The following is a 15,188-nucleotide window of genomic DNA, read 5'->3' on the forward strand; positions in this document are numbered from 1 at the left end:
CAGCAATCTTCAGCTAAGTTACTTAACCTTTGAATCATTCATACATTATAAGCAATTTGAAAGTGTGCAAGTTACAAAGTATCACTTATTGTATTCAATGTTTCAAAACAACTTTTCACAGCAGTCATGGTGCAATGATAGATACCACAAGAGTTCTGGTAGGGGTTAATCCCCCACTCTGAGTTCTTACATTCCATCTTGGATTCTGAGCACCGTTGAAAGTGGAAAGTATTTTTTGAACTGGTTCCTCTATCTGTTTATTTGTGATTCCGTTTTTTGGAACTAGGCTTTTTTGACCTAACCCAGTCGTTTATATTGGGATTCAGCAGTTTTATAATAGACATTTTGCACATGTGAAACATACTTTATAATGAGCAATACAATTCATAGTACTATCCCTATTCAGCCTGTAAATGCCGGACAAGTCCACAAGTATCTTTAGTGATACTTCCTTGTTTCCTGCTGAATAGGCCTTATTCAGAGAAGCACTTGTTGGTGTGTATGAAACGAGGAACGCTTCTTCCTGGGCATACAGTCACTGAAAATCCTAGACAGAACCCTTTTCAGTCAGTAGGATGAAAGCCAGCTAAAATTAAATAGACCTTAGGATCAGCAACACTGAACAAACAGGACCAAACTCCTTCCAGTTATAGATAGCAGAGAAGGAAGAGATCTACCTCTGTTTCTCTGTAAAGAATTCTCTAGATAATTCTCCTTCACAAAGAGCACACACAGCACAAGGATCTTTCACAACTCTCTGTAGAATATGTATTATGGGGAGTAGCTCAGACCTATCATATTCTAGGCCTGATTTACAGGACTGGATTTTACAGCGCTAATGAACAGAAAGATCAGACTTTCGGGCTCATAATCAAAAAACATAGATGTCCAAAAAGCATCCTAAATTGACACTTGGATGTCCTAATCGCCAGGACATCCAAGTGCCAATAATCTAAACCGCCTTTCTGGACGTCTAGCGAGGTGTCGCAGCCTCTGTACGTCCAGAGCCACGAGATGGGCACGGTAGAGGCATGTTATAGGCAGGCTTTGGGCATGCCTAAAGATGGGTTAGACTTGGACATCTTGCATCGATAATCAAACATTTTTCAAGACATCATGAACGGAACTTAGACGTTTGGAACTAGACCTATTTTAAAAGAGTCTAAGTGCTACAAAGGTGCCCAAACTGACCAGATGAACACTGCATGTATCAAGGTAAGACACCCCTACACTCCCCAGTGCTCATGGATCCCCTCACACCCACAAAGATCAGAATACAAAAGTGCATACCTGTCTCCAGAACATCAGCACCTGGTATAGGAAAGCCTAGTAGAGCTGCACACAGGTGTCTTAAGTAAGAACATAAGAAGTTGCCACCACTGGGTCAGACCAGAGGTCCATCGCGCCCAGCAGTCCGCTCCCGCGGCGGCCCATCAGGTCTGTGACCTGTGAAGTGGTTCCTGACCATTTCTGTAACCTACCTCTACATCTATCTGTAACCCTCAATCCCCTCATCCTTTAGGAACCTATCTAAACCTTCCTTGAAACCCTGTAGTGTGCTCTGGCCTATCACAACCTCCGGAAGCGCGTTCCATGTGTCCTGGTGGGTGGGTGGGCTAGTTAACCATAGAGAGGAGTACCAAGTCCCATAAGCCACTCTAGCCACTACATTTATGATAGAACATGTGAGCTCACCCAAACTCTACTATACTGCCATATAGGTGCCACATGCAGCCATAAGTGCTATTGGGGTGGTACACAGGTGGGTATAGTAGGGGTTTTTGGGGGGAGGGGTTGGGGGGCTCACCATAAATTATAAGGGAGTTATGGTGAGATATACATCTGGCACCCTTTATGTGAAGTTTACAGCAGTGCCCTCTACAGTGTTCCATTGCTCTGTTGGGATGTTTGTCTGTCCAGTCCATTAGTATGCTGGCCCCTCCAATGCTCAAATGGTCTGCATTTGGATGTTTTCAACATGGATGTATTTCTGATTGAAAATGGAGTATAAAGTTAGACGTCCTGGTGGCCAAGACATCTAAGTAGATGATTTTCAAAAAAATAATTATATTTGGATGTCCAGCAGTTTTCCATTCGAAAATTGCCATTTCTGTTCCTCCAACTTTGGATGTCCAGCTGAAAACGTCCAAGTTGAGCTTAGACTTTTATTTTTTCAAAAATGCCCCCTTCACATTATCAGGACACTTCCACCTAAAACCTCTGTTCCTTGGGGTCTTCAGCATAGGTAGTGGTCAAGCTTAACCTTGTCCAGCTTCTAAAGCCAGATAGAATAAGACTCTAAAGAGACATATAGAAATAGGCATTTGAGAAATACATCAAAAGCTAGATATTTAATACATGAGGCTGAGTTTTTAAAGTGAGTTTATTATTTTAGATATGCAAAGCTACCACAATTTATTGTCTACAAAACTAGTTTATACTTTGTCCATGTGGATTTTAGTAAACGCCTAATTAATTCAGGCAGCCACAAGGAGAAGGAGACATAATTTATTGGAAACTCAACAGGGCCCATGTTTTGGTGGATTGCCTGCAACAGGGCTATTACATTGTCTCCTGGTTCCACTAGTAATATGGATGTCCAGTATGGAGAACCAAAAAAGATCACAGTATTTTTGCCATGCCTATCGACTTGATGTGATTTTTATAGTTCTCTATATTTGAATGCATATTAGTAGTGGAACCAGGAGACAATTTGAAAACCCTTAATGCAAATAATCTGCCAAAACACAGGCTGTGTTGGATTTTCAATAAATTCTATCTCCTTCCTTCTCCAGTGACTGCTTGAATTCATTTGACATGTTTTTCCATCTTTTGCTGGTGTTACCCTTTTCACTGACACTAAGGGAAACACTCTCATAAAAACATAAGAACATAAGAAACGCCTTCACCGGATCAGACCCTAGGTCCATCTAGTCCGGCGACCCGCACACACGGAGGCCAAGCTAGATGCTCCCTGATGGAGACCTTGATTACCTGTATTCCTCAATGTGATTTGCAAGAAGGTGTGAATCCAACTTGCGCTTGAATCTTAGAATGGTAGTCTCCATCCCAACCTCCTCCGGGAGAGCATTCCAAGCGTCCACCACTCGCTGTGCGAAACAGAACTTCCTGACATTTGTTCTGAGCCTACTACCCCTCAGTTTCAGTCCATGACCTCTTATCCGTGTCACATTTGAGAAAGTGAATAACGATGTTTCTTGGTCTATTTTGTCGAATCCTTTTAATATTTTAAAAGTCTCTATCATATCCCCTCGCAGCCTCTTCTTTTTGAGGGTGAACAGTCCCAGTTTTCCTAGGCGTTCCTTGTAGCTCAAATTTTCCATACCTTTTACTAGTTTCATGGCTCGCCTCTGCACCCTCTCCAGCAGGGTTATATCCTTCTTTAGGTATGGAGACTAGTGTTAGACACAGTATTCCAAGTGTGGTCTGACCATTGCTCTGTAAAGCGGCATTATAACGTCCGCTGATCTACTCGTGATCCCCTTCTTTATCATGCCCAACATCCTGTTTGCTTTCTTTGCCGCTGCCGTGCATTGAGCCGACGGCTTCAGGTTCCTGTCTATCAGAACCCCCAAGTCCCTTTCTTGTTCGCTTTTGCCTAATGTTACGCCTAACATTTTCTATTCATGTTCCTTGTTTTTCCTGCCCAGGTGCATCACTTTGCACTTTTCTGTGTTAAACTTCATCTGCCATTTGTCCGCCCATTTCTCCAGCTGGTTCAAATCCTTCTGAAGATCCTCACAGTCTCTTAGTGAGCCAACTGCCCGACATAGTTTTGTGTCATCTGCAAACTTGATTATATTACTTGTTGTTTCCTTTTCCAGGTCATTTATAAAGATATTGAACAAGATGGGCCCAAGAACCGAGCCCTGGGGCATGCCACTAGTCACCATCTCCCAGTCCAAGAATTTCCCATTTATGCTTACCCTCTGCATTCTGTTTGCAAGCCATTTGCCAATCCATCTGAGTACGTCTCCATCAATTCCGTGACTTAGTAGTTTCTTCATGAGCCTTGCGTGCAGAACCTTGTCGAACGCTTTCTGGAAGTCCAAGTAAATTATATCCACTGGGTCTCCGCTATCGATTTGTTTGTTCACTATCTCAAAAAATTGAAGTAAATTCGTCAAACATGATTTCCCCTTCCTGAAGCCGTGTTGACTAGCTCTCATTAGGTGCTTTTCCAGGTGTTCCATTATGCTATTCTTAATTAGCGCTTCAACCATCTTCCCAGGACCCGACGTAAGACTCACAGGTCTATAGTTGCTCGGTTCTCCTCTCGATCTTTTTTTGAATATTGGGATGACATTCGCTATCTTCCAGTCATCTGGTATTTGCCCGGTTCTAATTGACATGTTAGCTAGGATTTGTAATAGTTCCCCAATTTCAACCTTAAGCTCCTTCAATACTCTCGGGTGAATTCCATCCGGTCCAGGGGATTTGTCACTTTTTAGTTTGTCAGTCTGATAGTATATCTTGTCCAAATCCACATTCACTGTGGTGAGGCTTTCCTCTATGACTCCGTTGAATACCCTCCCTGTTTCTGGCAGTGTTATAGTGTCCTCATTGGTGAAGACAGAGGCAAAGAATGAATTTAGCCTATCTGCAATCTGTTTGTCTTCTTTAATGCACCCTTTTCTCCCTAGGTCATCGAGAAGGCCTACTGCCTCTCTTGCTGGTTTCTTCCCTTTGATATATCTAAAAAAGGGCTTGAAGTTTTTGGCTTCTTGCGCTATCTTTTCCTCATAGACCTTTTTGGCGTCTCTTACCGCTTTATGACACTTTTTCTGGTCTACCTTGTGACCATTCCAGGCCTCCGTTGTTTTTTCACGTTTCCATTTTTTAAACGAGTTCCTCTTTTCCCTCACTGCATCCTTCACTTCTTTAGATAGCCAAGCTGGCTCACCTTTGTTCTTGTTTCGCCTTCTTTTGGATATCAGTGGAATGTAGAGATTCTGTGCTTCAGTGATGGTGTTTTTCAGTAGGGACCATGCTTGATCAACCGTTTGGATTTTGGCTTTTCTCTTCTTGAGCCGTTTATTAACCATAGCTCTCATGCTGTCATAATTCCCTTTTTTGAAGTTAAAGGTTTCGTTTTTAGTCTTGATTGGTCGCCCCTTTCCGATGCCAATTTTAAAATTGATCATACTGTGATCGCTTGTCCCCAGCGGGGCCGTAACTTCTACATCAGTTGTCCTTCCATTTAGGACCAAGTCCAGGGTTGTGGTCCCTCTTGTTGGTTCTCCCACCATCTGTTCAAGGAAACAGTCTCCTATCATTTCCAGGAACTTTATCTCCCTGCCGCAGTTAGACGTTCCCAGATTCCAGTTTATCCCCGTTACGTTTCTTGTTTTACAACCATGGTTGATTTCCTCTATCATTTCTTTGTCTGTTTCCTCCATTTGTCCTGGGGGTCGATAATAGAGGCCAATTTTTAAGTTTGCTTCGTTTTGTCTAGGAATCTTTATCCAGAGGGACTCTAGTTTATCTCTTCCTTCCGTCTCACCTTCTCTAATAGACTCTATTTCTTCTTGGACATACAGGGCACTACCTCCCCCCTTTTTGCCCTATTCTATCTCTTCTGTGCAGTACTGTGTCCCATTCATTTTCTTCATTCCACCATGTTTCTGTTATTCCAATGATATCTATTTTTTCTCTTTTTGCTAGTGCTTCCAGTTCTCCCATTTTGTTTCTTAAGCTTCTGGCATTCGCATACATACATTTGAGCTCCCTTTGTGCTACTTTCCTGGACTTTTTAGTCCTCACATCCCTTTTTGTATCCATTTGCGCTTCTTCATTGCCTCTTGTAGTTTCAACGTGTTCTTCCCTTTTATCTGGGCAGTTGCTTGTAGTTCCCTCATTTGGATCTCCTGACGTCCGGACCATCGACTGGTTGTCGACTGTTGTCTCTCTCACGATGTCTAGTTTAAAGCCTTATCAATGGTCTTCTTCATATCCTTGGCCAAGGCTCCTTGCTTGGTGAGGTGCAGGCCGTCCTTTCTGTAGTATCTGCTTCCTCCCCAGAATGTTGTCCTGTTGCGCAAGAATTCGAAACCCTCTTCACCGCACCATCGTCTCATTCCGGATTTAGTAAGAATAAAGTCATTTTTAACTAAATAGACTTTCCAATGACTGTCATGATCTTTTTACCACTATTGCCCTTGAGTGAGGGTAGTGTTCTGGTCTCAGAGTCAGACCTGATGTTGAATCTTAAAGACAGTTGAGTAAGGATTTGTTATTGGGCATGACAACCTGTATTCTATAAATTATAAGTTAAGTCCAAAAATGCTATTTAAAAGTGAACTTAGAAGAAAATTCAAGGTGCCTACTGGTGCCTAAAAAAAACCAGCACCAAAATTGTGCTTCCGTAGGTGCTTTACGGCACCTAATGCCACTGTAGGCATGGCTCATGCTGGAAGTGATGTTAGGGGCCATAAAGCACCTACGAAGGCACAATTCACGTCAAAGGCAGGTGCCGTGCATGTAGGCCTTGAAAACCCTGGCCTACATTTCCGGCACCTATCTTTGCCCGAGGCGCGATTCTCTCGATGGTGCCATCGTGTGCATGACATGCGATTGGCGGCCACTTTCAAGGCAGCTGCCAACAACGGTGCCATTTAGAGAATGTGGGCTGACATGACTAGCTGATGTCAGGATCCACCTTTGTACATTTCTAATTTGTGACCAAACCAAGGAGTCCTCGCTCACCTCCAAACTCACCTCGCTCTTGGACAAAATATTGGAGGTCCTTTTATTAAGGCATGCTAACCGATTTAGCACGCACTAAATGCTAAGGTACCCATAGAATATAATGGATCCCTTAGTATTTAGCACGTGCTAAATCGGTTAGCATGCCTTAATAAAAGGACCTCCAATATTTTGTCCAAGAGCGAGGTGAGTAGCACATTATCTCTTATTGTAACTAGGACTCCTTAATCTTCTTCAAATTCATCGTCCAAAGTGGCAAGCAAGACAAAATGGAGACCAAACTTCAAATTGCCTTAGTGTGAACTATCTAATTGTGGCTACAAATTTCACATGGCTTTGAGTACCTAAGGGCTCCTTTTACAAAGGCGCGCCTCTTGAGCAGGCGATAGTTTTTGGCCAGCGCGGGGGTTAGCGCATGATGAAAAGTCGTGCACATTAACCCTGCTAGCGTGCCTTTGTAAAAGGAGCCCTAAGTTTTTTAGGTTAAAAATTCATTAAATTTGAGATACCTAGCTTTATACTTGTTCACTCATCTAAACATAGGTGTATAATTTGTTTAGGTATTTTCTTTACTATTAAAATTTGACTACCAGCCTATTACTGTTAAACATTGAAGTGAAATCAAATAAAATATCAAACCAAACACAGCAAATGCACATAATATAATTCCCCATAACAAGTTCCCTTGCAATATACAATCTTCAACTCAAAATTGAAGAGGCTAGTTCAACCAACCATGATTGTTTTGGTCGTCCAAGTCTTGCCACTTCCAAATAAGTGAAACTGATGCCTCAGCCAGTAAGCTTATCTTTCTTCAGCGTGTGCTGTGAGGTCTGCAGTTTGTCTTTAAAAGTGGGTTTGCAAACCTGATTGTTTGGGGGAAATTGCAGTGGGAAAGTCGGTTGGTTACAAATTTTGGCAGGAAAGGTTTGGTACTATATAAAGACAAACTGCAAACCTCATGGCATACTCCTGAAAAAAAATCACAGGGCAATGGCTGAAACATCAGTTTCATTTACTAAGATACAGCAAGACCTGGACAACTGCAACAATCATGATGCCAGCCACAGAAGCCTAACAGCCATGTTTTCACACTATTACAACATCTCATATACCCTCTTTACAAATTTCTACACACATAGGTATATAATTGCTAAAAGTCAGCTTCTTAGTATTTGTAAAATGCACTCTCCCAGCTATCAAGCAAACCAAGAACTTTCGTTGTGATGATCTCAAGGCTATACCCAGGCAGGAAACTGTGAGGGCATCAACGGTAACGGGCCCCCTCCCCACATTGACAGCAATGTGACTGGTTCTGTTACAGGAAGGTCCCACGATGACCCACGATGACTGCGTCTGCCGGTCCATCCCCCTCCAACGTCACTTACGTGCTCCGGAAGAAAGAGGTCTGAGGGGGATGGACCGGCAGATGCAGTTATTGTGGGACCTTCCTATAACAGATCCAGCTGCATTGCTGTTGATGCGGGGGGAGGCCCGTTGCCATTGATGCAGGAGGGGGTGTTAGAATTGATGCGGGGGGCCCGTTGCCGTTGATGTGGGGGGGATAACCCGTTACCGTCAGCTGTTCTAATTCTGCTTTCTGCAAAGAAGCTCAGAGGGCAGAGCCGGTAGCTGCAATGATTGGAGGGGGAGAGAGAAAGGAGCAGGAAGGGTGGTGGAGGGAGAGAAAGGGGGCAGGGTGGTATGGAAGGATTGTGAGAAGGATGGTATGAAATGGTGGTGGGAAAGTGTGGTATGGAAGGGTGGTGGAGGGAGAGAAAGGACGCAGATGCTGATGGAATTGGTGTGCAAGGAAAGGGAAGAGAGACATAAGGGGGAAAGATACTGGATGGAATTGGGTTGGAGGGAAAGAAAGGGAGCAGATGCTGATGGAATTGGTGTATAGGGAAAGGGGAGAGAAAATAGTCACCAAAATATCAGAAGGGGTGGTAAATGCCGAACTCGCTACAGATCTGGAAAAATTCAACATTTTACACGACAATCAATCGGGCTTTCGTTCTGACCACAGCACCGAAACCATCATAGCCTCTCTACTCGACCACCTGCTCACTCTTCAGCCATGGCTCCAGCGCCCTGATCTTGCAACTCGACCTGAGCAATGATTTCGACCTAGTCGACCACACTATTCTCCTAGACTGCCTTGCACACATCGGCATCTCTGGCCAGGTTCTCAACTGGTTCCACGGATTCCTAAGAAATAGATCATATAGGGTGTTTAAGAACGACTCTTTCTCCTACAGCTGGGACAACTCCTGTGGGGTTCCCCAAGGCTCCCCTCTGTCTCCCACTCTGTTCAACGTCTATCTCGTCTCCTTGGGGATCCTCCTGCAAAGTTTCAACCTCAAATTCTTCATTTACGCAGACGACATTACAATAGTCATCCCACTAACCTGTTTCACTCCAGAGTTGCTTAACTCTATATCAAGCCTACTCAGTCAGATAGAACTCTGGATGTTATCCTATAGATTAAAATTAAACTCTGACAAAACTAAATTCTTCCTAGCCATCCCCAACGACAAAATCAAAGATACCACAATACAAGTGAACGGATCGGATTTCCCCCTAGAACAAACCTTAAAAATACTGGGAGTCACCTTAGACAAACATCTATCCCTGGAAAAACACACTGATCTTACTGTCAGGAAAAGCTTCTCGGTGCTCTGGAAACTCCGCACCATAAAAAAATACTTCGACGACACCTCATTTCGCCTGTTAGTACAATCCTCCATTCTCAGCATCCTGGATTACTGCAATATCATTTGGGCTCCATGAAGAAAACCACCAGGAGACTACAACTGATCCAGAACACCACCGTCCGTCTTATATTTGGCTTAAACAAATGGGAACACATCACCCCCTTCTACCATAAACTGCACTGGTTACCATTTGAATCCAGTCCTATTCAAGTTCGCATTTCTCTGCTACAAAACAGTATTTGGTATATCCCCAAGCTACCTCAACCTCACTTCAATCTAAACTACAACAACAAGAACTCCCGCAGAATCCATCTGTTCGCCTTCCCCTCCCTTAAACTATGTCATTTCAAAAGGTTCCTTGACAAAACCTTCTCCTTCCAGGTGGCTAAACTGAACCCATGGCTAGCCCATATTGTGCCCGATGCCCCCACCTACCTTGACTTCAGAAAAAAACTCAAAACACACTTATTCCACAGACAGAACCCTTAATACACCCTCCTCTCCCCCTTCACCTCCCATCTATGCACGTGAATCTCCACCTACTCCCTCTTATTGCACTAAACCTCAACAACCTGTATTATCCAGTATATTGACCTTCTTATTATACATTCCTGTTTTCCCATATATGACCTTCCTATCTTACTTTCTTGTATATTCCTATTAACTTCAATGACTTCATTGTTTGTAACTTTGATTAACTGATGTGAACCGCCTAGAACTCCCTCGGTATGACGGTATACAAAATAAAGTTATTATTATTATTATAAGGGGGAAGGATACTGGATGCAATTGGGTTGGAGGGAAAGAAAGGGGGCAGATGCTGATGGAAGTGGGGGGAAGGGAGAAGAGAGAGTGAAATGCCAGACCATGGGGGTGTGGGAGAGAGAAGGACAGGGTGGGGCAGGGGGCCCAGTGTTCTTGTGTGCCTAGGGGCCCTCAACGAATTAATCCTGCCCTATACCTAGGACACAATATTGGAATAATTCTGTACTCAAAACACAGTACCAGTAGCTCTTAACCCATAACATAATGCTCTAGTAACTCTATACCCGAAGCATAACATTTCAGTAACAATATACCCAGAGCACAATGATCCAGTAAGTCCACAATGATCCAGTAAGTCCAGTAAGTAGGACAGAATACTCTAGTAATTCTATACTAAGAACAAAGGGGGTCTTTTACTAAGGCACGTTAGCCAATTTAGCATAAAGACCCCTATACTGTTATAGTAACTCTTTACCTAGTATACAATACTGCAGTAACTTAGGGCTCCTTTTACTAAGCTGCGATCATGTTTTTAGTGCACGCAGGATTTTAGCATGCGCTAAACCCACGCTACACAGCTAGAACTAACGCCAGCTCAATGTTGGCGTTAAGGTCTAGCACGTGCGGCAATTCAACTCGCTAAAACTGCTATCACAGCTTAGTAAAAGGAGTCCTTAGTCAAATGAGAAGAACTTCTGTCATGTTGACATGTAGATTTGTATCTCCAATATTCCCTCTATGGTATGGAGGAGTCTGCTATCCATGTGTATGAGAGTCTGCTGTCTGTGTTTGAATTATGTGGGGGTAGGCAGGTCCCTTAGGAGTCCCACTTGAACCAACTTTGAGATTATGGTATCATCCCTGACAAAATAATGGAGGCAGTGGACTTCCATGTACTTTAGAGGGAATACAAAAAAGAACCCAAAAGGTTTGCCAATAATTCAAATATAAATATACAAAACACAATTGGCAACAAACTTTTTGTCACCTGGTTAAAATATGCCAGAATGGGAGACTTTAAATAATACTAAAAAAGAGTATCTAAGATAATAATAGAAGGACATCAGTAAGGGTGAAGCTCGCTGATAAGAGCAAGATTTGACCCCGGGCAAGATCTCATAGATGACAAGCCCTAGACACAAGGTCTAAATAAGACCTGCCCCATACATCATTATGTCCAATAATTTTTAAATTTATTAATGCAAAAATCCATAAACCATAAGCATAGAATCAAACCAGGTGATAAAAAGAATTAAAAATGTTTTAATCTCCCAGTATCAAAAATTCTTCAAATATCCATCAAAAGTTCATCTGAAGTTCATCAAAAGACTTTATAGGAACCATTAAAGTGCAATGTGCTGATAGTAAAAAATCACTGAAAAACTATGACCGTTAAGGAGAAATACTTAGCTCAATCCCATCACCACTCAACAGATGTATGGGGCAGGTCTTATTTAGACCTTGTGTCTGGTGCTTGACATCTATGAGATCTTGCCCGAGGTCAAATCTTGCTCTTATCAGCGAGCTTCACCCGCACTGATGTCCTACTATTATCTTAGATACTCTTTTTTAATATCTATTTAAAGTCTCCCATTGTGGCATATTTTCACCAGGTGACAAAAAGTTTGTTGCCAATTGTGTTTTGTACTTTAGAGGGAATGCCAGGCTCCAGTCACTTTTTAGGCACCTAAATTTACAATCTCAGCTATAGTCCATTTTCAAAAGGAAAAAATAGACAACAAACCTTGACTTTAGGTGCATTTATAAAACTGACCATTCAGTATTTTGATCCCGAAACAAGAGGATTTGTGATAGATTCTGATTTGACTCTTACTGTGGCATATATTCAACTCAACCAACAAAAGCAGCTGCAGCAGAACATCTGTATCTCTCCTCGTGAATCATTGAGATTCCAGAAACATGAGGTTCATTCTGTAATCTGATGATAGGCTGTTCATTCTATACTCTTATGAATTATATTTGAGTGGCAAACATTATTCTACTTTTATATTACATAAAAAGAGCAGAATAGATACACGTGCCAATCTGTAATTAAACATACTCATAAAACCATAATGAGCCATTCAGTTAATTAAATAGGGTCAGTCCTCTCATTAAGTTTTAGTAGGCTGAGCAGCATTTTACTGCCCTTCCCGGTCTTCATTTGAAGAACAAATTGAAACTGCTTTCCTAACCTTAGCCTTTATTTTCCTGATTCTAATTCCTTCACATTTTTGGGGAGAAATGGAAAATCAATGTGGTTGCATCTTTTTCTCTTTCCTGTCATAAGCTGCCCTACCCCAGGATGTGATGGCTCAGGGCATAGCAGTGGAAAGTATGCGAGACACAGAAGGTAAGACATTCTCACCAGTGGTAAAAACTAAGGATGGCCATTCCCATATCATTTCATTTTGTTTGTTTATTTTTTTGATTTGGTTGCTGGTGTGCATTCTTCTAAAATTCAAAAAGAATGTGCATATTTTGCACCGATTGTTCTCTATTTGGAGAGAGCATGGTTTGTTTGTTTTTGTACCAGTTCACATATGCATGAACCAACCCACATTTACATATGGGGCTGGAAACACTGTGGAGACTTCCTGTTTCATTGCTGGTAGTGCTTTGCTACTCTAGAGAGAAGTGGATGTTATGCTTTAATTTCTCTGAATAAACTATTTTATATTGTTGACATTTCTAGCTGCTACTGCGTTATAAATCTAGAGCAGTGTATCGCAAACTGTGTGCCGCGGAAAGATTTCAGGTGTGCTGTGAAAGAAACAAATCGATTACTGCTGGCACCAGTGCCGGTGCCTCTCCTCTTCTCTACCAACCCCCCTTCCCCCCCCTCCCCCAGGTGATGGAGGACTTTCCAGAACCCGGCAGTTTGTCTCAGTTTTGGAAGGCCCCCGAGCTCAGGGCCGTGTCTACAGGACCTCTGAGCAACGCGAGGACATCAACATGATGATGTCATACACATATGTCTGACGTCATCAGTTGAAGTCCTCGCATGCTCAGAGGTCCTGTAGACACGGCCCCGAGTTTAATGTGCTGCAGCAGAAAAAGTTTGCGAGACACTGACCTAGAGAGAGGTAGCTTAAGGTTATACCTCTCTAGTCTTTGCCTCTGATACAGCCTTTGGGCAAAACATGGCCATGTCAGCCATATGATTTGTTTTGATTAAAAGTTCTTTACATCTTTATGCTTATTTGATCTGCTTTTTGTCCTGCTGTGCTTGCATCGCAGATCATTTGCCGTTTTTTAATGTCCCCTTAAATGGTATTTTATAAAGGGCACCCATCCTTAGGCGCCCTTAACAGAGTAGCACATAGTGTAGAATCCAACTTTGGGTGCGAGGATTTATACCAACTGAAAACAGGTAAAAATCCCAGTGCACAAATTAGGAATGGGTCCCCCTTATTCTATATCAATAGCAAAATAACACAGATAATTCCCACTGGCTTCCAATTCAGGAAAGAATACTATGTAAGTTCTACTGCATACTATTTAAATCTATAAATGGCAACGGCCCAACTTACCTGAACAACCGCCTCATCCAATCTACCTCAACCAGACACAGAAAAACACACACTCCATTCACTTACCCTCCAATCAAAGAAGTTAAATGGAAAAAACTATATGATGGCCTCCTGACCACTCAAGCCGCAAAACTAGATAACCAAATCTCCAATCTACTGATAATAACCCCAGACTACAAGATGGTCAGAAAAGAAATAAAGACTATATTCTTCAAGAAATCCCTGAAAAGTCTTAACACCACGAATACCTTCCTTGTCCCATCTTCTTCCCGACTCACCGATGTTACACGATCTACTCTTTACCATCTTCCTCCCGACTCCGATACCACCTGACCTACTCGTTACCGTTACAAGAAATGACCAATGTTCTTCTTTTGTAACTCACCTTCTTTAACTCTTTTGTAATCTGCCTTGAATCGCAAGGTAATGGCGGAATAGAAATCTCTAATGTAATGTAATAAATTGGAAATCCAATGATATCAAATATAAAAGTCTTCCACACAGACAGTGCAAGGTGATATAATAGTGCTTACACACAGGCCCGAAATACTAATCAGGGGTGGAAAAAGCCTCAGACAATAAACCCTCCCACCATCCACATGGGATTTAAGGTGTTCAAATTAAACCTTATAGGCATTAAAAAACCACCCCGGCATTAAAAAACCACCCCGGCATAAAAAAAACAGGCTCTGTGTGGTGCAAAAACAATAACTTATAACTTTTAAGATAGCTTATCTGACAGGACGATCAGTACACCAATGAAAGCCAGAGTTTCACATTACTGCTGCCTCAGGGTGTAATGATTCCAGTCGATAACTGGAGGAAAAGGTGAATTCGAACTTCTCGGTCTCCTGAAAAATTATTGTGCAAGAATAAAAACATACCTTTAAGTCGGGACGCTCTCAAGTGTCTCCAAGCACAAAGATGACTACTTCACACTGTCGCTTCCGATTTGAACAGCTCCACCGGAAGATTGCGTCAGAACTGGAAATGGCAACGCGTTGCTAAGACGCTCATAAACAAAGCTCACTGCTTGTTAGAATTAAAGACACCCATAGTTTTTAAACAAAATCGTCTCAAAATATAATTTTCAAATTGTTTATGCACAAATTCAAAAAGAGGAAGCTCAAATGGATTGTGGATGTGTGTCTGTGTGATTTTAAGATTTAAAGATTTTCTATAACACTGTGTGCATTTTAAAGAAACATCCCTGACCCACCCATGTCCCTCCCATCATTTGGCCTTCATTCAGATCCATGCAGAAACACTTAGGCCCTGATTCTCCAAAAGTGCGTCCCGATTTTAGGCAGCTGTAGACGTCCTACAGCTGTCTAATCAGCCAATCGGGATGCACGTTTTTTTAAAAAAAATGCTCCCCAGGCAGGCCTGAAGGCGCCTCCGGGAGCCTAGGGAGACCCGCAAGATGCCTAAGCTCGCCTACAGGCCT

General features: G+C 42.4%; 1 protein-coding gene across 2 annotated transcripts in view; it reads left to right on the plus strand.

The window, feature by feature from the left end:
* The window catches only part of MYT1 (myelin transcription factor 1), a 345,874-nt gene that overhangs the window by 180,608 nt on the left and 150,078 nt on the right, over nucleotides 1–15,188 (plus strand). The window contains exon 5 of one of the 2 annotated variants that reach the window (XM_033914908.1): nucleotides 12,499–12,561. The exons of the other annotated variant lie outside the window; for it this stretch is intronic. Within the exon in view, the coding sequence (XP_033770799.1) occupies nucleotides 12,499–12,561 (63 nt within the window). The remainder of the gene's footprint in view (nucleotides 1–12,498; nucleotides 12,562–15,188) is intronic. 2 annotated transcript variants of the gene reach the window in all.

This window comes from Geotrypetes seraphini, chromosome 11, assembly GCF_902459505.1.
Source record: "Geotrypetes seraphini chromosome 11, aGeoSer1.1, whole genome shotgun sequence".
NCBI lineage: Eukaryota > Metazoa > Chordata > Amphibia > Gymnophiona > Dermophiidae > Geotrypetes > Geotrypetes seraphini.